The 27,087-nt window shown below is 44.0% G+C and overlaps 1 protein-coding gene across 4 annotated transcripts in view; it reads left to right on the forward strand.

Moving 5' to 3' along the window:
* The first annotated feature begins 291 nt into the window (after positions 1–291).
* The window catches only part of PDHA1 (pyruvate dehydrogenase E1 subunit alpha 1), a 34,706-nt gene continuing 7,910 nt past the window's right edge, over positions 292–27,087 (forward strand). The window contains exons 1-7 of one of the 4 annotated variants that reach the window (XM_020789181.3): positions 9,170–9,409; positions 11,212–11,226; positions 19,304–19,372; positions 19,900–20,073; positions 22,083–22,209; positions 23,436–23,527; positions 24,263–24,355. In XM_020789181.3, the coding sequence (XP_020644840.1) occupies positions 9,347–9,409; positions 11,212–11,226; positions 19,304–19,372; positions 19,900–20,073; positions 22,083–22,209; positions 23,436–23,527; positions 24,263–24,355 (633 nt within the window). In that variant the 5' untranslated portion in view covers positions 9,170–9,346. Of the gene's footprint in view, positions 322–9,169; positions 9,410–11,211; positions 11,227–16,074; positions 16,229–19,303; positions 19,373–19,899; positions 20,074–22,082; positions 22,210–23,435; positions 23,528–24,262; positions 24,356–27,087 lie in introns of those variants that run through there. The other 3 variants (XM_020789183.3, XM_020789182.3, XM_078390420.1) reach the window with 3 other exon arrangements.

Below are 27,087 nucleotides of genomic sequence, written 5' to 3' on the forward strand. Positions count from 1 at the left end.
AGAAAATCCTGTTTTTATTAATATCTGAATAATATGTTATATGCTCATATGACATTGTGTATCTCTCTGAAACCTTTCTTTATACGGTGGTATTCAAAATCATGACCTATTCTTGCAATGAGTGATATTTTGTTTTCAACAGGCTCTTCATTCGATAATACATCCACCACATTGTGGACTTGGAAAACAAACAAATGGCCACACACTGAGTGGCCATGTGATTTGGCCTCGGATCAAAACAGGACAGAAGCTAAAGCATTTTAAAGGATTCTGTTTTTCAGTCTTGATGTAACTAAGTGTATGAACATGCCAGAATCTGAGGTAATGCTTTTTTTTTTTTTTTTTAAAGACTGATTATTTTATAATTGGGGACTTGGGAAATTTGAAGGAATGCTAATTTATCTTTTAAAACAAGGAATAGATTTTATGTTGTGATGTGACAGCCAGAATTAGGAGTTGTAAGATCATCCAAAATATGATAACATTTTAAATTTCATCCAATTTTTTCGAAAACAATAAGCTTTTTACTTCCTGCGGGCTGTATGGTACATGGTGGTGTACTGTTGCTCAATTGTTAGATGATACATAAAACAGTGACTTTATCTTGGAAGAATCATGATGTTTCACTTAATGCTGCCACTCTAAGCTGATGATTTACCATTGACAGCCTTCTCTCCTAATCATTAGTTGTAGCATGTATTTTGCAAGATTTTATTAGAAGTTGTACTAAAAATGACTGAATTCCAACATGTATATATAATTATATTTTCTTGGCAGTTCCAATTATCTGAAATGTCAAGTAACAGAGTAACAACCACTGGAACATTGGTCCCACATGTTTATTGCAAAACTGTGTACACAGAAAAAGGTGACCATTTCCAGTCAAACAGAGTGAATTGGCTCAAAAAACTTCACAAGTTTAGCTTCCAAGTAAAAACTTTAACAAAACAATAAAAGATCAAGCTTTCAACGAGAAAAACATGTCCTGTCATCTTCAGAATTACAAACGGCATACTAACTACAGTGCATCACTCAATGTGATTACAACACAAAACATTCCAGATACTAATTGCTTAATCAACTTTCTTTTTTTCTCATGAGATTATTTATAGGAGGCCAGGTTTCATCAAGTTTGTACACACTGCCCAACCATAATATCATTTTAACAATTATTTTAAATTGCATGCAAAATGTTTCTTTAGAAACAGACTTTCCACAATTTCACAAATAGGAAGCAACACAATATTTTTAAGTTGAAGTAATTTTCAGTTATAAAGAATATTATTTACCTAATGTTGTTTCTATTAACCAGTTTCCTCATATGCCATTTCAATCAAATATGGTCTGAGGGTTCGATGTTAGGCTCTGTAGTAACTCCAAATAAATTAGCTGACTTCCTCGGTTTTGAAATAGGTGTAACGTTTATTGGATTATTTAACAATAGTCCTGTATTGACAAACATGTTCCAACTCTTCTCCCAGTCAGACAACAGGTCTCTCGGGGCTTCCATTCTTCAAACTTGAAGGGGTTTCCTTCATGAACTTTCCAAGGTCCTGGATATTTCGGTGGAGTATCAGTGTTCAATAATAGTTTCTTCTCCCCCTCCAGTAAGGGGATCGCATCCTCGTCTTGAAAGTCCACCCAGTCACCATTCCGGGTGGGATCCCCCATCTGCCAAGGTCTTCCCTGGGTTTCATCCTCTGCATCTCTCACATCCTCCATCCTATTTTCTCTACTCTCTCTCTCTCCATCTTCTCCTTTTCCTCCCTCAATTTCTTACGCCACTCTCTGGTTTCTCTCTCCCCCCCAATAAGAGGGTTTGGGGGTCAGTTCTCTTCTCCTTTGTGCATCCGCTTCCTCCTTGGGAACTCTCAGCTTTTCCACTTTTCCAGTCCAAGGGTCTTCAACCCATATACACTCCCAGTCTGGTGGGAGTCGTTCTCTTCCCCCTTTTATATCCACCAACCCCACCTCCACCACTTCCTGTGCTTTCTGTTCCCTTTCCGCCACACCAGTCCTGGGCTGTTCGACTGTTCAGTCCTTCAAACTCTCCTCTATCTTCCTAGGGTCTGGCTCGGGTTGTTACATCATCCTAGGTAGGGGAATAGGTGGGGGTCTGACTCTCCTTATCGACCGAAGGAGGGAGGGATGGCACTCTGGTGAGAGGCACCTAGCTGTCACCTCCAGCCTTACATATGGGTCTGTTTCGGCCAAAAAAAAAAAAAAAAAGACAAAGAGCAATCCTACCCCACTTAGATTATCATCTGAGAGGCATTAAGAGAGGGTAGAGAACAACTGTTTCCTATCTCTGTTATACAGTAGATGTTGAAACTAGCTGGCCAGTGATTAGAACATAGCTCTGAAAGTCACCAAACATCTGTTAGAACAGGGGTCCCCAACCCCTGGGCCAGGGACCAATCCCGGTCTGTGGCCTTGGAAGGACCGGGCTGCCAGGACAGATGAGCGGCAATCAGGAAGTGAGCAGTGAGTGAAGCTCTGCCTCCTGTCAGCGTGTTCTTATTAGGTTCTAAGCCGCTGCTAATCTAACAGGAGGAGGAGCTTCAATTGAAGCTCACCTCCTGCTCCTGCTTGCCACTCATCTGCCCCAGCACAATACATGTAATGAGCATGATTCAAAGCTCTCCTCCAACAACCTACTGCATAACAAGTACACCCCTCCCCAGTCCTTGCGAGAATGGTCTTCAACTAAACCGATCCTTGGTGTCAAAAAGGTTGGGGACCACAGCGTTAGAGCACATAACCATGTCCACCATGGGGCAGTACAGGCAGAGAAGGCTCAGTCTGCTGCATCCATTGCATCTCCAGGTAGCCATCTCATAGAACCTTTAAGAGTCGTGTGGAACTTTTTAGGATGACACTAGGAATGGTAGATGGCTCCCTCTGAGGCCCACCGTGACATCTTTCACAAACGCTCACTTGTCTTCGGTATGACCCTGGCACCACTCTTAATTATCCGATGCCACATCTATCCTATCATTATGAGACCAATTTCAGTTCCTGAAGAATAACCATGTTAACAAGTAGCTTGCAGAAATTAAATCCATCCCCTTTCTGGCCATTAAATCTAGTAGAGGAGTAGGAACGGTAATACCTCAGACAGTGGCTTTGTTGACTTGGGCATTCTGTGAATTCCATTCCCATAAAGTAACTGCTTGCATATCCCAGGGATATGACTGCATGGCGATCCAGAGTAATATGGTTAATGTGCCTTAGGTGAGAGAATGATCAGTCTGCTGCCCTTAAAGGGGCAGTAGTGTGGCTAGTCTTGATGAGACCCCACTTACACCCCTTAATTGTCAAGGGCTGAAAAAGCCTAGTCATTAAAACATCATTGCTAAGGAGGGTGTTAAAGAGAACAACAGCCAGGCAACTGCAAGCATTCTTGGGAGTTATTGTTTACTTGCATCAATTTCAATCCAGGTTTGGGACTAAACTGACAGATGACATCACCAGAATGTGTTTCTTCTTCTGAAGCATTTGGCAACATGGACCAGCTTTCTAGGATGTCCCTATGAGGTGGGTATTGGAGGCTGTGGCGTTTACCCCATGACCCCTGTTTGTTTTCCCAAATACAGAGCTCACGAAGGTATCCCAACATGCCCTTTAACACACTGCCACCAGTTGATCTCTTTATCAACCTACATTTCCTATGAAAGACTGAGCTCCATTCAGTACTTAACTTTTAAACAGAAACAGGTTTATTGATTACAAGTTGTTTTAGGAATAGTTCTTAAGCACATTCTTAAAGTTACACAAAGCTTCAGTAATTTTACTTTAATACTCTTCTATCTTAATTAATACAGGTCACATTCTGACTAATCACTCCTTAAACACTCTCTCTACCTCAGACCCAAACTATTTCTTTTCTCTGTCTCTCACAGAACTCACTAGACTCTGACTCACCCCTCCCTCCTGGTTTCTCTGGCTACGCCTCCCAACAGCTCCCATTGGAGAGAGAGAGAGAGAGAGAGAGAGAGAGAGAGAGAGAGGGTGTTCGCTACATAGGCTATATGGTGCAATGACTCCAATGCCACCTGCAGAACCAAGTATAGAGGATGATAACCGGGGGTGACCCCTTTTGGCCTAAGCACCTGTATTATGGGATGCCCTGGACACAATTCTCTTCCTATCACTTTCCAGAACATCTGTATGACATTTTTGAGAAACAGTCATTTGGAGATTTGTCTAGATCCAGTGGAATAATGGAGTGCGAGCTGACAATCTCAGTTTAAATCCTGGCAAGGCAGAGGTCTTATGCATCATTGGCTCCTGTGTTGTTGAGACTGAAAAAGGTGAATTCTTCTGCACCTGCAGATAGGTGGTCTGGGAATGCTTTGATATTTATTGTTGTCACTTGAATCCCAGATGACCTTGTTGGTTAGGAGCACTCATCATCAGTTTCGATTGGTTTGATGGCTGTGATCATCAGCTGTCCCAGCTGTGACTGGGATAGTTTGGCCATGATGGTCCAGGCACTGATAATCCTATGACCAACTCATTGCAATGCACTTCATGTGGGTCTATCCTAAAGATTGATCTAGAAGCTGTGGTTGATGCAGAATGCAGCTCCTGGTAAAGGTTATCAAGAGTAACAGGTTGCCAATATGATGCCAGATGACATTAAAGATTTCGGCAGTCATCTACAAAGCCTGATCACACTGGGACCATCTCATTACATATTGTCCTACTTGCGCCAAGCCACATGAAGAGTTGCGGACTGTGAAGTTTGAGAAAGCCTGCTCCCTCCAGACATGTCTCCTTCTTTCTCACAGCAGCAGTCAAGGACTTGGGTTTAACATCAACAGGTTTATTTATGTCAACAAACACAGGTTCTCTTTCAATTTTAATCACAGTACAACTTAAATCCTTCCCATCAGGGTTCCAAGGCTCTTTCTTAGTCCTCTGAACCTGAACCTTATTATAATGCCATTGTACAAAATGCTAGTAAGGCACACCTGAAGTACTGCGTACAGTTCTGGTCGCTGCATCTCAAAAATACATACTGGAACTGGAAAAGATGCCAAAGAGAGCAACTGAAATTATTCCAGGGCTGGGGTGCCTCCTTCATGAGGAAAGGCTATAGCGTTTGGGGCTCTTTAGAGAAAAGGCACCTGAGGGGGGACATGATTGAGACGTATAGAATTATGCAGGGGATATGGATAAAGTGGTTAGAGGGATGTTCTTTTCCTTCTCACGCAGTACCAGAACCAGGGGACATCCACTCAAATTGACTGTTGGGGAAGCAAGAACAGACAAAAGAAGACGTTTTTTGACTCAGTGTTGTTAGTCTGTGGAACTCCTTGCCTGGATGTCTTCAAAAGGGGATTGGACAGATTTCTGGAGAAAAAATTCATTGCAGGTTACAAGCCATGATGGGGATATATAATCTCCGGGCTTAAAAGGAAGGTACCTCAAAATGCCAGATGCAGGCAAGGGGTATCAGGAGACAGATATCTAGTTGTTTCGTGTGCTCCCAGGGGCATCTGGTGGGGCCACTGTGAGATAGAGGAAGCTGGACTAGGTGGGCCCTTGGCCTGATCCAGCAGGGCTCTTCTTATGTTATGTTCTTATGAAGCATTATCCTGTAATAAACTAGCAATTGGTAACAAGAAGTCCTTTATAACAGAAGAAGAGGACACATTCCAACTCACCAACGGGCTTATTTGTGGAAAACCCATCTCGCATTGGGCTCCCAGGCCCTTTTGCTCACATCTCTCTAGATCCTGGGTGGCAGCTTGGAGGATTGTTCCCAGGGGAAACCTGGCATCTTCTGTTCTCCCTGTTATTAGCCTCCCGGGGCAAACCTTTTTCATTCTTTAGGGCCTCCTGCTCAGCTGTTTCTCCCCAGTATGGAGGTTTTCTCACTGGTTTTTCCCTCCACTCCCTCTGAGCTTCTTTTGTGGGCACTTTCAGAGTCACTTCTTCCCCGTTCAAGGATCTTCCTTCACAATCTCTATCCAGCCTTCCCCTCCTTTAGCTCAGTGGTTCTTAACCTTTTTGAAAGAAATGCCCCCTTGAGCCATTGAGGAAGTTATCATTGCCCCCCTCCCCGCGGTGATGATATCTTTCGTATGTATGTATGTATGTATGTATGTATGTATGTATGTATGTATGTATGTATGTATGTATGTATGTATGTATGTATGTATGTATTTATTTATTTATTTATTTATTTATTTATTTATTTATTTATTACACTTAAATCCAATGACCCCTGAAAACAAAATTCAATTCCAAGAAAATGAAAGGCCCCAAAAAGTAACATTTAATGATTTAGTTGCAAACGAATTTTAAGACGCAAAAAGAAATATAAAAAGGGCATAAAAACAAACCACAATACAGGAACTAAAAATTTCAAGACGAAAATTCTGAAACTAAATTAAGATTGGAGGTAAATATATATTCATGCACACTCTAAAAAGGCTGCAGCCATCTTCACAGGTTTGGCTTGCTCCAGCGCCCCCCTACCGCCCCCTTCTGCTCCAGCGCCCCCACGCCGCCCCTTTTCGTTCTACCAACCCCCTGAAAAATGAAATCGCCCCCTGGGGGGCATTATCGCCCAGGTTAAGAACCACTGCTTTAGCTTCCTCAACTGCTGGCCAACATCTCTCCGCTGTAGCCCATGCCCCCCCCTCCTCTCCTCCCTTCTTATCCCTCTCTTTTCTCACCAAAACTACTCCTTCTTCTGGTGGTTTGTTTCCTGGGCTTTCTAACTCCTCTGCATTCAAATCCCAACTGCGTGCCATTCTGATCATCAGTTCCTTCATCTCAGACGCAGTTATGTCAGCTACTTTCGGATGAGGAGACTGCACACCTCCTGTTTCTATTTCCATCTCACACAGATGTGTGAGCATGAGGCATTAAATCAATCAATTTCACCTTAGGTCTTCTTTTTCAACAACCTTCCAATTTTTCCTAGCATTATTCTGTTTTTCAGTAAATATTGTTCTTTCTTTCACGATATGTCCAAAGTATGATGGCCTCACTTTAGTCATTTTAGCTTATACTGTAGTGAGAATTCAGATTTGATTTGCTCTATAATCTACTTGTCTTTCTGACAGCCCATGGCGTTAATAAAGCTCTCCTCCAGCATCTCACTTGAAATGAATGTTTTCTCCAATCAGCTTTCTTCATTGTCCAGCTTTCAGATGTGTACAATGTAACTGGGAATACCACAGTAGGGATTGTTTTGACATTGGTTTCCAATGACACATCCTTACACTTGAGGATATTTTTTGGTTCCTTCACAGCTGACTTTCCAAGTCTCAGCCTTCTTCTGATTTCTTGGCCAGTCTCCTCTTGATGACTGAAGCAACGTATAATTATGTTTTTTGTCTTCATGTTTCACTCTAAGCCTGTTTTTGCACTTTCTTCTTTCACCATCATCAGTGGTCACTTCAAGCAATTACTATTTGCTGCCATTAACAGGGTTTTATCTGCATATCTGTGTGGGTTCAAACTTTATCTCCTCAGGTTTCAACAGAGACACTGGAGACATTCATTTTTGAAAATCAGAACTGGGTTTTATTGTAACATGGGACAACAAGTCCGTGGGATCAATCTCTACTTCAACATTGTCTCTCGTGGCCAACGGGTCCCACGAGGGCATCCAAAGGTCTCTATCAAATGGATTATACAAACTATTCCAAGGTCCCTTCAAAAAAGGGTTGCTGTTTTCCAACTCAACCGGTTCAGTCTCTGTCGCTAAACAGGGTGGTCTCCTCATCTCCCCCCTTGGGTTCAAAGGGATTCTCCTCTCCTCGACTGGGATCCCACGGTCCGTCAGGAATCCCCTCCTCCGGGCTTCTTCTAGACGCCATAATTGTCGTTCTCTTTCTTCCCTTTCCACAGCGTCCTTCTCTTCCTCAAGTTTCCTACGCCATTCTCGGGCTTCCGACTCCCCCCAATAAGAAGGGCGCAGTGGCAGACCCCTTCTCATTTGATAATCTGCTTCTTCCATAGGGACCTGTACCTTTTCCCATTTTCTGGTCCACAGGTCTTCCACCCAAATCAATTCCCAACACCCTGGTATCACATCCACCGTATATATATCCCCCATTCCCGCCTCTACGATGAACCTCCCTTTTTCTTCTCTTCCCACCAATTCTCCCCCAGTCTGAGTGGCCACCATCATTGACAGTTCACACTCTAACTCAAGGGTATCAACTCACCCTTGTATAGTCTTGATGGATGGTGTAGATGGGTCTGTCTGCACCTCTTGTTCCTTCCTGAGGGAGGACGATACTCTGGCAAGAGCCTCTATTCTCTCACCCCGTCTCTCACAGTATCTTAATTTATTTTATTTAATGGTATATAAATTCCATTAACTGAAGAAAGCATGGTTATAGGTCAGCTTTTGAACATCAGTGTAATCAATTCCATGCATGAAGTGGCTGGACAATGATTCCCACTGTCTCACTTCCAAGGTCTGGACTTGGCTGGCTGTTATTGGCCAATGTGTGTGGAATAAAAAATAATAATATTCTACCTAGCAAGGAAATCCAGTCCATATTTATCTCTTTATTTACTTACTCACCTTTCTCCTTAAAAGGGAGGATTCCACACATCCTCTCACTAGCTAACTCCTCGTGATTTTAGAGAGATTGCTATGCATTACTGCTTTGATTGGATTTTTAATACTACTTGTCTTTTCCATTTCTCAGAGTGGCATATTTTTAAAAATATTTGTATACTTATTGATCTTTGCCTTAATATTGCTTGTTAATAATGTAAGATGGCTCTTCAAATATTGTAATTTTAAATATTGTCTTTTAATTATGTTAACCTACGTGGTATACTACTTATTGTTTTCAACTTTAAATATTGGCTTTCATTATTGTAAGCCACCTTACAAATAAATGAATGAATGAATGGATAAATAAATAAAGCAAGCAAGCAGGACAGGAAAAGGCAAGACAAGCGGGCAGACTGTGTAACAGGAGGAGTAAACTCTCCCTTCACCCGTAGCCTCTTTAAAAGGACGTCCCTGCGTGGCTGTACGGATGAAACTTAAATCCAGAAACCATAACAACCAATTGTAAAATCGACGTCCCCCTCTTTTGAAAGGCAAGGAAGGAAGAAACCGCCGCGAATAGCGTCATTCGGCCGCCTCCTTTCAGTGCAGGCGGGAGCTGCTAGGGGGCGAGCGAGAGCCCCTTCTCGCGCCGTCTCTCTGGGCAAGCTGTTGGTCGGCCGCGTCAGGGCGGGATCGTGAAGGAGAGTCCCTGGCCTTTGAGGGTGGTTGTTGTGGAGGCGCAGGAAGAGGCTCGGGCCCCCACCGGGAAGGGCCGACTGGGAGTAGCGGCGGGCGGGCGCCCTGCCCTCGATGCGCAAGATGTTGGCCGCCCTGTCCCGCCTGGTCCAAGGCTCCGGAGCTGCCCACAAAGCGGTGAGCGAGGCGCCGCGCCGTTGGAAAGGTCGAGGGCGGCGGCGGCGGCTTTGGGGGGGGGGGCGCTTTCCGTCTTGAGGGAGCCAATTCCCTCAGGCCTCAGCCCGGGTGGTTTCTTCGAAGCTCTGACAGGCCAGTTCTCCCCTCACCCCCTTGGCTGGCTAAGTTGGCGGGCGTTAATGCAACCCGCCAGAGACGTTCACAAGGACGGGGGTGGCGGCGTATATATAAAAATAACAGGCCCGCGCGGGCAGCGCAAGGCATTTCCCCAAAGCCAGGTCTCCTCTCAGCAAATGAAGCTTGCAGCGGTGCAGTACCTTGAAAGGGTCAAGGTTATCAAGGAGGACCGGAGCCCTGCTCCTTTGGAGTGGCTGTGGAGCCGGGCGGCCCTGCAGGGGTCGCTCGCCCTGGGAAAACCGCGCCTCCCTTCTAACTAGGACCGCCGGGAGGTGGCTGTGCTTGCCTGAAGCCGGTCCATAGAGCTTGCTTGGCCTTCGAGATAGGGATTCATTCCTAAGGAAAAACCTCCTTCCCACCCCTCGGAAGGGAGGTTCCGTGTTAGTTTTGACCATGGGTTTGCATGGAGTACTCTCTGAGTGAATGCATTAAGTGTAAATCCCAATAGTAGTAGTAATTAATTAATTAATTAATAATAGAACTGTAGAGATGGAAGGAACCCTATGGGTGTTCTTAGTCTGGAGTCTGACCGTCCACAGAGCTGGCTGGGGTGGTTGCAGCACTTGTCTGGACTCCTAACCAGAAAGCGGTATGACCTCTGAGATGTAGAAGTTGGCCGTCTTTTATCAAATTAATTTGGCCATATGGGCATTGTATTATATGCACGCGCAAATCCATATCTTTGATACGAATTTGCACGTGCTGTGGCAGTGGTGTTTGTTTTTGGGGACTAATTGTCCTGTAATAGACTGCTACCAAGCACTGATTTCTTTAGTAAGGAAGATGGGTATGGATGATAACTTGCATGTTTGAACCCAGTTTATGTTAAATGCTGTACTGTGATTATGTTAATAGGTAGAAAATTTTGTAGGCAGATATAATGGCAGTAATTATCTCCATCATAGAGTTGAGCAGAGTGCACTCTTTCCTAAACAGAGAGAAACACTTACAATTATTATTATTGAAGCTATAATTTAATATGTGCCTTTTTGTTTTACATAATTACTTTTCTTTTGTAAGATCAGTTGTACAATAAACGGTTTTGCTATCCGAAGTTTATGAGGACGTTTTTTACTAGTTTCCTTCCTTTTTTGGGAGGACAACATCAGGATCCTGTACTATAGTATTCTCTGACAGGGGCTGGATTCGATGATCCTTAAGGTCCTTTCCAGCTCTGCAGGTCTAAGATTATTATTATACAGTACTATACCTATTATTGATTTCATACACAAAGAAACCTTTTATTACAGTTTTCATTATTAATCTGTATTCAGAATTGCTTCATATATGAAAAGTTTTGCAGACAATTAGTATAGAACCAGTGTAGAGACCTACTGTTTTGAAAATATTGGGCATTATTTTTCACTTTTCAAAGTTCTTTTGCACTGAAACACAACATAATAGAATTCAGCTTACCATTTTAAAGGTTGTTTTACAGTCTATATGTATATAAAAAGGAACGTCTGTTAAATGGCAGCAAATAGATTATGACTGTACTATTTAATAATAGTCATTAACATAAAATTGAAGCATTAAATTATTTATGAAGAATTATTTTCTTAAATCTATGTTGCAGTAGCTGATATCCTTTTCTATTTTCCCCCCTCCTAATTCTGCTGCTATAGGGAGCTGTTAGTGAGGTAAGGTTCATATTATTACTTTATTTGTATGATCTTCAGTCTCACTGGCAATATATAATTAAGTGAAGAGGCAGATTTTTAAAAAACTGTTCTGCTATGTTTTTCTACTATGCTGTTAAACCTTTTATTTATTTGTTTGTTTGTTTGATTTATACCCCGCCCATCTGGTGTAAAAGACCACTCTAGGTAGCTTTTCATTTGCCCTTATTAAAAAGTTGGTTTCTGGCCAGAAATTCAACTCTGCTACAAATTTGCCATGACTCCAGAGAGACTATGGCCAGTATTATATTGGAAAAGCAATTATGTAAGCATCTCCTCCACAACAGCAGAGTCCCCATTGGGTGCCCCTACAAACACTTGTTGTGAGATCAGTTTCACAACTGATTGTGCAGCAGGAAGCTTGCTGGAGTTGAAGCAGGATGCTTCCACAAGTTCCCTTCTGCTCTGCATTTAGGCAACAGGATTATACCTTTGTTTTGGGGATTGCTCACATATGCTTCTGGAATGAATGGGCCAATAAGAGTTTCTCTCTTAACTGTGTGCATGATCTGTAAAACAATTTTGAAAATTAAAGCAGCATAAACATTCAAAAATAAGATGTTAGAACTGTATAATGTCATCCATTACTTTCCTTACAGCATCATTTAGCCCTGCATTCTGGTGCCATTTAATTCTGTTGCTCTGAGTGTAAAATAGCTGGCTGGATAACTCAGTCGTTTAGGGGTCTGGCTATGGAGCCAGAAGTTCTAAGTTTGATTTCCCCACTGCCCCTTTCCAGAGAAGAGCCAGTCTGTGTACTCATGAGTCATCCCACTTCCTGACTACATAGTCCCAGCGTGGCCTCGGAAGAAGGGAATGTTAAACCACTTATGTGTATTCTCTACCTAGAAAACCCTGGAAAAGGTCGCAATAAATTGGAATTGATTTGATGGCACAAAGTGTAAAATATAGCCTGACTTTTGCCTGACTTTCTTTGTATAACACATGATTTGAGTATGACTAGGAAAAACTGTTTGCATTTATATATTGCAACACAAGTGATTGATCAGAGCTCTAGTGATACACATAATATGGCCTAGTTCTCTAAACTTTGCACAGTGTTAAGTGGTGTCATATGAGTGGATGTGGGGTTAGAACTTTGTCTACTCTAACATGTTCCTAATTTCCTGTACCAGCTATGCCTGCACATTTGCAGGTTTCAGCACATAGTAAATGATATTCATTAGTTACTCTGGTATGTCTGTATCACTTTAGATTTATCCAGTCATTTACCCAATTCTTCTCACCACTCCTAATTTTCAAGTCTAGATGTACATGCTTTCATTAGGCATTCAACTACTGTTCAAGTTACCGTATTTTTTGCACCATAAGACGCACTTTCTTCCCCTCCAAAAGGGGGGTAGAAAGTCTGTGCGTCTTATGGTGCGAAGGTGGTGACTTCGCCCCCACTGGCCCCGTAGGGGGGAGCGTCGCAAGGGTCCGAGGGAGCCTTCCAGGACCCTTGCGATGCTCCCCCACCCCCCACGGGGCCAGCGCAGGCGAAATCGCCAGCTTCCAGGTGGGGGGAACGTTGCAAGGGTCCTGGAAGCTCACTCAGACCCTTGCGACGCTCCTCCCACCGGCAAAATCGCCAGTTTCTGGGAGTGTTTTGAGGCTTCCCAAGCCTCAAAACACTCCCAGAAGCTGGCGATTTTACCCCCCTGGCCCCGTGGGGGGGTGCGGGTAGCGTGGCAAGGGTCCAAGGGAGCGTCCCAGGACCCTTGCCAGGCTGCCCCCACCTCCCCACGGGGCCAGCCCTGGCGAAATCGCCAGGTTCTGGGAGTGTTTGGAGGCTTGGGGAGCCTCCAAACACTCCCAGAAGCTGGCGATTTTACCCCCCCTGGTCCCGTGGGGGGGTGGGGGTAGCGTGGCAAGGGTCCAAGGGAGCCTCCCAGGACCCTTGCCAGGCTGCCCCCACCTCCCCACAGGGCCAGCCCTGGCGAAATCGCCAGGTTCTGGGAGTGTTTGGAGGCTTGGGGAGCCTCCAAACACTCCCAGAAGCTGGCGATTTTACCCCCCCTGGTCCCGTGGGGGGGTGGGGGTAGCGTGGCAAGGGTCCAAGGGAGCCTCCCAGGACCCTTGCCAGGCTGCCCCCACCTCCCCACGGGGCCAGCCCTGGCGAAATCGCCAGCTTCCAGGACCTTTTGAGAGGCTGGAAAGCTTCTCAAAAGGTCCTGGAAGGTCGCTATTTCGCCCATACTGGCCCCGTGGGGGGGGAGTAGCGTGGCAAGGGTCTGGAAGGCCCCCTCAGACTCTTGCCATGCTACCCCCACCCACCCCCCATGGGGCCAGCGCAGGCGAAATCGCCAGCTCCCAGGACCTTTTGAGAGGCTGGAAAGCTTCTCAAAAGGTCCTGGAAGGTCGCTATTTCGCCCATGCTGGCCCCGTGGGGGGGTGGGAGTAGCATGGCAAGGGTCTGGAAGGCCCCCTCAGACTCTTGCCACGCTACCCCCACCCACCCCCCACGGGGCCAGCGCAGGCGAAATCGCCAGCTCCCAGGACCTTTTGAGAGGCTGGAAAGCTTCTCAAGAGGTCCTGGAAGGTCGCTATTTCACCCATGCTGGCCCCGTGGGGGGGGGTAGCGTGGCAAGGGTCTGGAAGGCCCCCTCGGACCCTTGCCACGCTACCCCCACACCCCCCACGGGTCCAAAGGGGGCAAAATCGCCACCTTCTGGGGCTCTTTTGAAGCTTCCCAAGCCTTAAAAGAGCCCAGAAGGTGGCGATTTTGCCCCCTCTGACCCCCGGGGGGGCAGGGTGAGTCTCTAAAGAGTCCTGGAACACACTCTAGGACCCTTTGGAGGCTCACCCTGCCCCCCCACCAGGCTAGAGGGGGCGAAATTGCCACCTTCTGGGGCTCTTCTGAAGCTTTCCAAACCTCAAAAGAGCCCCAGAATGTGGTGATTTTGCCCCCTCTGGCCTTCAGGGGGTCTGGGTGAGCCTCCAAAGGGTCCTAGGTTGTGTTCCATAAGACAGACCTCTCCATAAGGCTCACCAATTTTTAGGAGAAGAAAACATATTTTTTTCCTGTTTTCTTCTCCTAAAAATTTGGTGCGTCTTATGGAGAGGTGCGTCTTATGGAGCGAAAAATACGGTATTTCATTCTTCACCCAGTTTCTCCATGTCTGCATACAGAAGAACATACTATAATTTTCAAAAACCTTACTTGATTCTAATTTTGTTTATACCATGACTTAGAGGTAATATTCCTTGCACCTAAATATTCCCTTAAAAGCACAAATAAATAAATATTAACACGTACTGATTTCTGATAATTTTATTCTGCCACTTCTCTGAGGAGTGCATGGTACCTTATTCTTTCTGTTGCATTCCTGTTAATGTTCCTGTGTGATAACTTAGGGAGCAGTGACAGAGAGCATTAGGATTAATTTTTAAGGTCTCCCCAGGTGTGTAAACCACTGCATTAGCACTGTTTTTAACTACTATGATTGTGAATGCCAATGAGTTATGTTTGAGTTATGTTAGGTAGAGATGGGAAGGCCTGGGGGGGAAATGGAAAAACTGGAGGAAAAAGAGAGTTTTCCCCCATTTTTCCCCAAAGCCATTTTTTTCCTGGAAAATTTGAAAAAAATATGGAGTGTGGAATATGTTCTTTTATAATGATAAATAATATGTCTATGACATGGTATTCAAAATATATATAACATGAAGACCTTAATGAAAGACTTCTGAGATTTTATGTATTTAAGTTATCTGCGAGAACTTAACATTGTTAAGTAATTAACCAGTGTTCACTAACCTTGAGCCCTGTCCCCTGAAGTTCTATATACTGTATCTCATTTTTTCCTGTTCTATCCCCTGCATTAGTACTGTTTACAGAGGATTTCTGCTTTGGGAGTCTCAAGCCGACTGCTTCTTCCTCTAATACTGCTGTACATTTTGATAGAGCTCCTGCACTTAAGTTTACTGGATTAGAATTTTAAAAAATAAAGTACTGGAATAACAGTACAGTACAGTATTTCAAATGAAAGGTGTTGATATTTATGGGGTTAGTTTAGAATTACATTAATCTAGAATATGGGACAATCTCTACAGGAACAACTAGATCTGGAATTTTGGATTACACAGATATGAAGGCATAGTTGCAGCAGATAATATGGTGCAGTTGTCAGAGTGTTGTATTGAGAATTGGGAGAACCAGGTTCACAGTCTCTGCTGAACCATGAAACTACTCATCTTCTTTCAGCCAGTCCAGCAACCCCAGGATATTGTTAGAACAAAGTGGCAAAGAGGAAGGATATTCACACAGATTTGAGTTAATTTGAAGATTAATCAGATGTCAGTGTTATTTGTTGTTTGTTGTTTAGTTGTTAAGTTGTGTCTGACTCTTCGTGATCCCATGGACCAGAGCATGCCAGGCCCTCCTGTCTTCCACTGCCTCCCGGAGTTGGGTCAAATTCATGTTGGTGGCTTTGGTGACACCAGCAACCATCTCGTCCTCTGTCATCCCCTTCTTCTCTTGCCTTCACACTTTCCCATCATCAGGGTCTTTTCCAGGAAGTCTTCTCTTCTCATGAGATGGCCAAAGTTTTGGAGCCTCAGCTTCAGGATTTGTCCTTCCAGTGAGCACTCAGGGTTGATTTCCTTTAGAATGGATAGGTTTGTTCTCTTTGCAGTCCAGGGGACTCTCAAGAGTCTCCTCCAGCACCACAGTTTAAAAGCATCAATTCTTCGGTGGTCAGCCTTCTTTATGATTCAGCTCTCACTTCCATACATTGCTACTGGAAAAACCATAGCTTTGACTATGTGGACCTTTGTTGACAAGGTGATGTCTCTGCTTTTTAAGGTGCTGTCTAGGGACATGGTGGCGCTGCGGGCTAAACCGCAGAAGCCTGTGCTGCAGGGTCAGAAGACCAGCACTCGTAAGATCGAATCCACGCGATGGAGTGAGCGCCCGTCGCTTGTCCCAGCTCCCGCCAACCTAGCAGTTTGAAAGCACGCAAATGCAAGTAGATAAATAGGGACCACCTTGGTGGGAATGTAACAGCGTTCCGTGTCTAAATCGCACTGGCCATGTGACCACGGAAGATTGTCTTCGGACAAACGCTGGCTCTATGGGTTGGAAACGGGGATGAGCACTGCCCCCTAGAGTCGAACACGACTGGACAAAAATTGTCAAGGGGAACCTTTACCTTTACCTAGGTTTCTCAGTGTTATTACATACTAAATATTTGGGAATGGAACTTGGCATGCTGCCAGGTGAGGCTTTCACTTTGCAATCACTGAATTCATTCTCTGAATATTGCAGTAGCCCTCTTGTTTGCCACATCTTTTTTTCTTACCAGAAAAAAGTCCATTATAAAGGTACAATGACAGCACAGTTTTCTTCAGTAACAATCACAAGAAAACAAAAGCAAGTTGGGGCACTTTTAGAACCAACACGTTTATTATAGTGTGATTTATCCTGGTTAGAGTCCACTTTTTCAGACACTTTTCCACCAAAAGAAAATGGAATGACCTAAATATGAAAATTAAATTTCACACACAAAACACAGCCGTCTGTTATCCAAAGCTTTGTGTTCATTTTATGTCTTTACAAGGGGATTGTATTCACATAAGTTCTTAGTAGAGTACATTTTTCGCTCCATAAGACGCACCTTTTCATAAGATGCACCAAATTTTTAGGAGAAGAAAACAGGAAAAAAATTATCTGCTTCTCCTAAAATTTGGTGAGCCTTATGGAGAGGTCCATCTTATGGAACACACCCTAGGGTCCTAGGGTGTGTTCCAGGACCCTTTGGAGCCTCCCCCTGCCTCCCTCGGGGGCCAGAGGGGGTGAAATCGCCACCTTCTGGGGCTCTTCTGAAGTTTCCCAAGCCTCAGAAGAGCCCCCAAAGGTGGTGATTTCATCCACTCTGGCCCCCAGGGGAGGCAGGGTCAGTCTCCAAAGAGTCCTAGGGTGTGTTCCAGGACCCTTTGGAGACTCACCCTGCCTCCCTCGGGGGCCAGAGGGGGCAAAATCGCCACCTTCTGGGGCTCTTCTGAGGCTTCCCAAGCCTCAAAAGAGCCCCAGAAGGTGGCGATTTTGCCCCTTCTGGCCCCCGGGGGAGGCAGGGTGAGTCTCCAAAGGGTCCTGGAACACACCCTAGGACCCTTTGGAGACTCACCCTGCCTCGCCCGGGCGACAGAGGGGGCAAAATAGGCAGCTTCCAGTACCTTTTCTGAGCCTTTCCAGGCTCAGAAAAGGTCCTGGAAGCTCCCGATTTTGCCCCCGCTGTCCCCGTGGGGGGGTGGGGGGAGCCTGGCAAGGGTCCTGGGAGGCTCCCTTGGACCCTTGCCACGCTCCCCCACCCCCCCATGGGGCCAGGGGGGGTAAAATTGCCAGCTTCTGGGAGTGTTTGGAGGCTCCCCAAGCCTCCAAACACTCCCAGAAGCTGGCGATTTTACCCCCCCTGGCCCCGTGGGGGGGTGGGGGGAGGGTGGCAAGGGTCCAAGGGAGGCTCCCTTGGACCCTTGCCACCCTCCCCCCACGGAGCCAGGGGGGGTAAAATCGCCAGTTTCTGAGAGTGTTTGGAGGCTTATCAAGCTTCCAAACACTCCCAGAACCTGGCGATTTCGCCAGGGCTGGCCCGGTGGGGGGAGGGTGGCAAGGGTCATGGGAGGCTCCCTTGGACCCTTGCCACGCTCCCCCTCCATGGGGCCGGGGGGGTAAAATCGCCAGCTTCTGGGAGTGTTTTGAGGCTTGGGAAGCCTCAAAACACTCCCAGAACCTGGCGATTTTGCCAGTGCTGGACCGTGTGTGGGTGGGAGGAGCGTCGCAAGGATCTGAGTGAGCTTCCAGGACCCTTGCGACGTTCCCCCCACCTGGAAGCTGGCGATTTCGCCAGTGCTGGCCCCGTGGGGGGGGTGGGGGAGTCTCGCAAGGGTCCTGGAAGGCTCACCCGGACCCTTGCGACGCTCCCCCCCACGGGGCCAGCAGCGATGAAATTGCTGCATTCACACCATTAGACGCACTGACTTCCCCACCCACATTTTGGAGGGGGAAAAGTGTGTCTTATGGTGGAAAAAATACGGTAAATTTGTTAGTCTTAACGATGCATCAGTACTGTTGTTCCTGATTTTGTTTGTTGCTAAAGCAGAATAACAAGTACTGCTTTGAAGAAGGTCTTAAATGTTAGTAGTAGGAATCCTATGAAGAGCAGAGCTTTGCTGAGTTGGTAGTCTTGCTTATTCTGTTTTATAATTTTTCAGCCATCAGAACTAGACATGGGAGCTTTGTATTCATATCTCAGAGGATATAAATATTAGTATTGCCACCACAGGTGCCACAGAGGGCCATTCCGGGCTTCACGCGGCCATCATCAGTAACATTGCACCAGTTGCAAAAGAAGCCTGGCTGGCACTTTCTTGCCTCTTTGCTCTGCTGACCACTCCGGCAAGGAGGCTGGATGACAAGTCTCCCTGCTCAGCTGCTGAGTGGTCAGCACTGCAAGGAGGCGGGGAAGCGCTGGCCAGGTTGCTTACACAATTGGTACAATATTACTGACTATGGCTGTGTGCGCTGCACAAAGCCCAGTGAGTGGACTGAGATGGTTCTGGGAGGAGGGTCCAAAGGCTCCAGCCACCTATAGTGACAATATTCATATTCATAGAAATATCCCATCTTTAATCAGAACCATTTTTGGAGTTCTGCCCTGTGCAACACAGCATTGTAGACTAATATGGCTTCTAATGTTCAGTTGGTAAAAATGGGAAAAAAACTTTTACACCAACAGAGCTTCAGCATATTTTCTTGCCTGCCCCACAGTTACTATCTTGATTGCTTGTAAAGATACTATTAAGGCATTTCTGTGGCTTTGGCGGGTAATTCAGTACAGTTCTTCTGGTCTAACTTCTTTGAATATAGAAATTGTTGTTTAGTTATGTCTGACTCTTCATGACCCCATGGACCAGAGCACGCCAGGCCCTCCTGTCTTCGTGAATATAAAATAATGATCATAGAATATGTACTGCAGTATTGAATAGTTTTAAATTGTTGGATGTTTAAGTTGGATTCTCTCCCCTCTTTTTTTATTGAAAGGTTGCCCGTGTGGTTGTTGCTTCTCGCAATTATGCAGATTTTGCAACTGAGGCTACATTTGATATTAAGGTAAGCAGTTTTATTACCTTATTTCAGAAAGCCCATTTTGGATTCTAGTGCCTCTTAATCCTGTGTTATACATAGATTGTTTCAGCAATTAGGATATCTGGCTGTGGAGCCAGAGGTTAGTAGTTTGATTCTTCCACTGTGTCTCTCAGGAGGAGGAATCAACCTGTGTGGCCTTGAGCAAGCTACACAATTCCAGATTGCCTCCAGAATAAAGGAATGTAAACCTCTTTTGAATATTCTGTTCTTAGTAAACCCGGAGAAGGCTGAACATAAGTTAGAATTGAGCTTATGGCATGCAGTTATTTATTAAGGCAGTTCGAAAACAGCTACCAACAAGTTCTAGATGCACTGTGTTTTCATAGTGGAGCCTGAAGTACATGTACGAAGTGGTTAAAGGAAAAAAATTGATGGGCATGTATTTATTAATGAGGCCTTGTACTCTTATTTTTTTTCTTGAATGTGGTCAAGTTTAAAGGAGCTATCTTGGTGTAAAAAAGTTGGAGGTGACTGGTTGACTTTATTTTTAGAAATGCGATCTCCACCGCTTGGAAGAAGGTCCACCCATTACAACTGTGATGACTCGGGAGCAGGGATTGCAGTACTACAAGACTATGCAGACTATACGGCGCATGGAATTGAAAGCAGACCAGTTGTATAAACAGAAGATTATTCGAGGCTTCTGCCATTTATATGATGGCCAGGTGAGTAAACAAGTTGAGATCATGTATCCTTAAGTCTGTTATATTTTGTGCAAGTTTAATTCTGTTGAAGACTTTAATTGAAAAGGACGTTTAGTCGTTTAGTCGTGTCCGACTCTTCGTGACCCCATGGACCAGAGCACGACAGGACCTCCTATCTTCCACTGCCTCCCGGAGTTGTGTCAAATTCATTCTGATAGCTTCGATGACACTGTCCAACCATCTCATCCTCTGTCATCCCCTTCTCTTCTTGCCTTCACACTTTCCCAACATCAGGGTCTTTTCCTGAAAAGGACAGTTATAAAGAATTGCATGTTCCTGCAATGCCCACAAAGATGACAAATCACTTCTCAGTGTAGAAGATGATCTTGTATCTACAACATGACAATTGCATTTGTAGTTCTTCCCAATTTATTATTTTGTGAAGACACATGAAAGAAGTTTAGAAATTCCAGCAATGGTGACCAAGAGAAATCCACAGTAGATTCTTATTTGTGTTTTTCTTGCTTTTTCGCCCCCTTTTTAAGAGAACAAGCTGTTGGCAGTTCCCAGCGGTATATTTATAAAGAGTAAGGGTCTCTGCCCCTTACAGCTGTAGAAGAAGGTGATGTGTATCAGTGCAATCTATTACTTAGGTTTTAAGAAAAGGTTTATATTTATGTCCTCCAATGCTAACTTGCAATTTTTCCATGGTCTCTCTGTGTGTGTGGGTGTGGGTGTGTGTGTGGTGTGTGTGTGTGTGTGTGTGTGTGTGTGTGTGTGTGTGTGTGTGTGAAGCACATCTATTTTAATGGTTCTGAAATCTGTATACTTGGCAGACTACCTGTCAGTCCATTTTCTCTACTTGCTTCTTGGTTTCCTGAAAGGGCTCAGTTGTTCTGTTTTGGAATCTGGTTGTAATCTAAAATAACATTTACCATGTTTTCTTTCAGTTGCATCTTGTTTGTTCACTCTTTTTACTTTTTTCCCCTCCTTCACTTCCCTGGTTAGCGAGATAAATGTTTTTGCTTTGGGAAAATATATATACAGTGGTGCCTCGCATAGCGAGGTTAACGGGGCACTCGTTATACGAGGCACCACTGTAATGTAAAAATTTCTTACATTTGTCCTTCTAATTATTCTTGTTCAAACTGAAACATTTCAAGGTAAAATGATTTCAAAATAAGCATCCGAAAGGCAGGGTGTGGGTAGAATAATAATGGAGCTTCCACTCAACAGAACAGTGATCAAGACTGTCCACTGCTCTCCACCCAGGGCACTTGATATAAAAGTGAATCTCTGATTTATCTTTTTGGCTTTCCCATATTCCACTTTCTGATTGTCCAAGTGCTGAAGTTTCACCTTCTGTATTAATATATTTTCCTTTTGAAATTATCTGTCTTACTTGCTTTTTAAACTTTGCTGCCCTTTGACCCACTTAGGCTCCTTGTGAATGCGCACTTGTTCCTTCCTTAATAGTTGACCCCTAATGGTGTAATCTTGAGAGTAGTATTTGTTCTTAATCTTTCCACAAAAATATGTCTGAAACTTTTTGACGGCACACATTTAAACTTAGGGGCTAGTCTTCCTAGAAATGGCACTCTTAATATCTAATTTTGTATTAATCACAATTACTTTTTTGTGGCAGTGGTTGTATCTGTACAAGACTATCTCATAAAGATTTTTCTCAGGCTGCACCTCTTCCTTTTTATGTCCCATTATTATTTCAATTCACAAATTCTAAATATTAACCTATTTGAAAAAGGCATAGCCGTAGTGATCCATCATAAACAGTTTACTGTTTATATGATAAGTTCTGTAATGTAAGCTACCAAGATGGTGAGTCTCATGTTGACCTTTCATTGCTAGCTATTCATCATTTTATCACTGCAGTCTTTGCTTTTTTCTGATCTGTTGTTTGTATTGGAGGTGTATAATGGTGTTTATATAATATTTTAAATTGATTTCTTACATATAAATTATGTCATCTTGTACATGATTTTTAGACTTGTTTTCCTTACTGTATACTACAGGAAGCTTGCTGTGTTGGACTTGAAGCTGCCATAAATTCGACAGACCATTTGATCACAGCCTATCGGGCTCATGGCTTTACATATACTCGTGGTGTTCCAGTTCGAGAAATTCTTGCTGAGCTCACAGGTTCATGTTTTATAAAAATATTTAAAAATGGGAAGGAGGAGGCTACAGCTGATAGGTTTTAGAGCCTCAGTTATGAAATGACAACCTAATTTAAACCTTTTTGGGTCACTGAATTTGTTCAGTAATAAAGATGTTCCCCTATCACTTTAAAAAGCAGAAGGCTTGTTTTCTCAATGCATATACAGTGGTGCCCCGCATGACGATGATAATCCGTTCTGTCAAAATTGCTGTACAGTAAAATCGTCGTCATGCGACCCCCCCCATTGGAATGCATTGAAAACCGGTTAATGTGTTCCAATGGGGAAATACCTCATTGTCCAGCGAAGATCGCCCATAGAGAACCACTGATCAGCTGTTTAAAATCGCTGTTTTCCGAAGGAGGGGTCTGGAAAAGAGCCATTTTGCGAAGGGAAGCCAGCCATTTTGCAAAGGGAAGCCATTTTGCGGAGCTGGAAAAAACATTGTTTTGCGAACAAATGGTTTGCGAAGCAGGGACCTAATCAACGTAAAGTGAAAAAAAAACCCATAGGAACCATCGTTTTGCGATCGCAATAGTGATCGCAAGAAGTCATTGTCAAGCGATTTCATCATCCTGCAGGGTCGTTGCCATGCGGGGCATCACTGTACACCTGTATTGTAGGTTAAAGTAAAGTAGAAATAAAAAGTACAAAAAAACAAATGTGGTGCTCAAGCTTCAGTGAAAGACCTACATATCAAAGATACCATTGCCATAATGTTAAACATACAACAACTTTTTAACCAACCAACCACGATCTCTGTATTGGATATCTTTATTTTGATGCCATTTATAAATCTCTTTCCTTTATGTCTGATGAAAGCTCACATTTTTTATAAATGTCACCACATTTGTTTCCTTTTTTTAACTTTTAATTTGCTTTTTCTTATAGTACTTGCAAAACCTGTCATTTCTCTGTACTTGGTTAGAGCGGCACTCTGGTTTTAAAGACTTGTCCTGGCACTTCTGCCTGTACAGCTGGGACACCAACAGGCAGTCATATTTTGTGCCATGGGTTGCCTCCTGAGAACTCTGTGCTGCCAGCATTTGTTTTAAGGAATTGTTTACGGTGAATAATTCTAGAATCACCTTAACATTTTTCTGGGTTATTAGCAAGTGGGTTGATAGATGAAGTAAATGTTAATGATGTTAACAATGACTTTGATGGACTCCAGATCAGATGTAAAAGATCAATGTTTAACAATTTCAGGTCGGATAGGTGGATGTGCTAAAGGCAGAGGAGGCTCCATGCATATGTATGCTAAAAACTTCTATGGTGGTAATGGTATTGTTGGTGCCCAGGTAAGGCTCGCAAATAAACAGAGTTTTCTTGAGAATGGAGGTAAAATAGCCTTTAATATAGGCTGTAATCTCAATGTGTTAATAGAGTTTAGAAATGTCTAACTCTGGACATTCCTGCAGTGTGAGGTTGCCTTAAGGCTGGTGTGGAAGGTGTGGTTGGTCTAGAATACTTTGGCAAGGTTGCTGAGTAGGACAGCCTGCTAGAAGCAGACGTCCTCACAGGGGAAGGAATTGCACTGGCTGCCTGCTTGATATTGGTCTACAATTTAAGAATTTGCTACTAGGTCATAAATCCCTGAACAACACAAGACCTGTTTTTCTAAGATATCTTTTTGTGCTGTGGAGGCCCATTTGATCTTTAAGGTGATCTGTAGAGGCCTTCTTGGTGGTGCCACATGCTTTTCAGGAGTGTTCTGCATTCATGTGGAATAGAGCTTTCAATGTTGTGGCGCTTGCCGTGTAGAATATAGTCCTCTCACAGATTCAATGTGTGCCCACAGTTTTTAGGTTTAAAAATAAATTGAAAGTCCACTTATTTATGCAGACATTCCCTGTATAGTTCAATGTAAAATTTGGTATTGTACAGTATCATGTTTTATTATGTTTGTACACTACTTCTACATTTTCAAATTTTGTAGTCTGTGAATGAGCATTCATAAATAAATAAATAAATAAATAAATAAATAAATAAATAAATAAATAAATAAATGGTCTTGTAATGTACTATTTATGTAGGTGCCTTTGGGAGCTGGTATTGCTTTGGCATGCAAGTACTTTGGCAAGGATGAGATCTGTGTGACATTGTATGGTGATGGTGCTGCCAATCAGGTAAGCCCTCAAGATTTATTTGGTATAGTTTGAAATTATGCCACATCACGTGATCACTGGTTTTTTTCATGCTGAATGTTTCTGATCACAAATAGTGATTGTTCAGTTTTCTCAGTTTTGACTTGGCAGCGTGGCACATTTCTTTAATTCGTTGATGTAGAAGGACTCATGTATATGTCAATTTGATGGCTAACCAACCCACATGCTTTTTCCTCAGTAGTGGTTTTATTTGCCTGAATGTTCCCGTGACCCTAATAGCTAGGCAGGAGGTTAACGATGGGTGGTAAGAATAGAAATGAGGAGTTAATGGGAGAACTGACATTACGCAGGGTAAAGATTTCCAGGCCCAGCGTTCTTCCCTCAAATGCCTTTACCTCACCTCCATCCTCTTCCATGTCAGTGGTAGTAGCTTCAGCTTGTTGGTTAAAATGCTTCTATGAAGGATGAGTGCCTACAGGTGAAAGAGGTAGGGACCACAGCAACCTCTCTTCATGGAACAAAGAATGCATGCTGTTTCCTTTCCTGTGCTCTGAGAACTGTGGGTGCAGGGGTTGTAGCAGCTCACACACTTGCTAACACCTCTACATATGCACACGTGTGCTGGCAAGTATGGCCATGGGTGTCCCTATGGAGTGGGGCAAAGAGGCGCATACTGCTGCCCATCATCCTTCATGTGACATACACCAACACAATCATAGCCAGAGGTTTATAGTCAAGCAGCAGACTTGGATTCTGCACGGTTCTAGAGAATAGAACTGTTCTGAAACCAGCAGGCAGCGCAGGGAAATACATAGGTTGGACTGTGAAGATGATTGTAGAAGCCATGCAATTTATTCAGAGATAGATGGCCTTTACAGGAGGAGAGGAGGAGAAGGGAATCAGGAGGGGAAACTAAGGATATCATCTATATTTGGAAATATATAATATCTCTACCGTGCTTGGCTGTAGGGAGAACAATGAGCCATAAACCTAGAATAGATTTCTAAACTCTCTTGCCCCAAATATCAGATCTATGCAAATCCTGTTACTTGAAATGATCAGGAGTTTCTTCATATACAGTGTTCTATTTCAAAATAACGCTGGTGCAGAGCAGAGTTCTTGTAAAATGAAAGCTTTTTTATGGTAGTTGCTTTAACAAGTGGCTGATAACAAAATCCAAAGCGTGATCCATGCTTCTCCAGAATCCCCTAGTGTGATAAAATATGTTCATTTTTTCTCTCCGTTCCAAAGATAGCTCACTGCAGATCATACTGCTCTATTCTACAGAGAGTTTGTTGATTTCCCAAAATGAAGTAGGACTCTTTTTCTGACAAATTTTGTGAAATTGTCAGTGTTATGATAAAGGGGTGTGATGTCTGAAACTAATGCATTTTAAAGTACAGTGGTGCCTCGCACAACGGGCGCCTCGTAGAGCGATGAATTCGCTCTACGAGGCCGTTTTTGCAATCGCAAACGATGCCCGTATAGGCGGGAAATCGCAGAACGAAGGTCGGTAAGCTGCTCGCTTACCGACCTTCGCTTTGCGACCCGACAATCAGCTGTTCCGCGGCTTCAAAATGACCGCCGGAACAGCCGAAAGGGGCAGGAGCGCAGCGTTTTCGCGCCCTTGGTAAGCAAGGGGAGTGCGTGAAAACGCTGCGGAAGCCCCGAAATGGCTGCGCGCAAACATTTCGGGGCTTCCGGCAGCGTTTTCGCACGCTCCCCTTGCTTACCAAGGGCGCGAAAACGCTGCGCCCCGGCCCCTTTCGGCTGTTCCGGCGGCCATTTTGGACCCGCCAGACAGCTGATGGCAGCCATTTTGGCGCCCTCGTTGTGCGAGGGGAGGGCGCGAAAATGGCTGCCGGCCCCTGGGAAACATCGCACAACGGTGAGTATTCTATGGCATTGGAACGCATTAAACGCTGTTTAATGCGTTCCAATGCCTTTTTGTGTTCCGTAGTGCGATGTTTCCCACAGCGAAGGTTAATCCGGAACGGATTAACCTCGCTGTGCAGGGCACCACTGTACAGTGGTTAGTATCCTATTGCCTAGACATGGTGTAACCGGTTGTGTGACTGATCTCACAACCAGTGCAGGAATGGGCATATGAAGAGTTTGCTTGAATGGGAGCAAAACTTAAGCAGTGTCTCTTCTGCTCTGCATTTAGCGACAGGATGCTTAAATGTTCATTTGCTCCCCACCTTGAACTGAGTCTTTAAATATGCCTTGTCACGTGCCATGAAGTTAGAATTAATCTACAGCAACCTTAATAGGCCTTCCATGGCAAGTGAGGCAGTTACAGAGTAGTCTATCCTTTGACACACCCTCAGTGAGTTTCCGTAGCTGAGTGGAAATTTGAACCAAGGTCTCCTGAGTCTCTGGAGTCCTAGTCCCTCAGTCTATCCACTACACTTGATTTTATTTTTATTATAATTTTCTGTTTTCCCATCTTGAGCAATACGTAGCATTACTAATCACTATTGTTTTAAATTATTTTTAACTGTTTTAGCTTACAATGTTTAATGGAACCACCCGGAGTAGACTTTGTCTAAAAGGGCGGAATAGAAATCTAATAAATAAATAAGTAAGTAAGTAAGTAAGTAAGTAAGTAAGTACATAAGTACATAAGTAAGTAAGTAAGTACGTAAGTAAGTAAGTAAGTAAGTAAATAAGTAAATAAATAAATAAATAAATAAATAAATAAATAAAATACAATAAAATAAAATAAAAATACACCACAGTGGGTAGCCTGT

The sequence above is a fragment of the Pogona vitticeps genome, chromosome 3 (genome assembly GCF_051106095.1).
Source record: "Pogona vitticeps strain Pit_001003342236 chromosome 3, PviZW2.1, whole genome shotgun sequence".
Taxonomy (NCBI): Eukaryota; Metazoa; Chordata; class Lepidosauria; order Squamata; family Agamidae; genus Pogona; species Pogona vitticeps.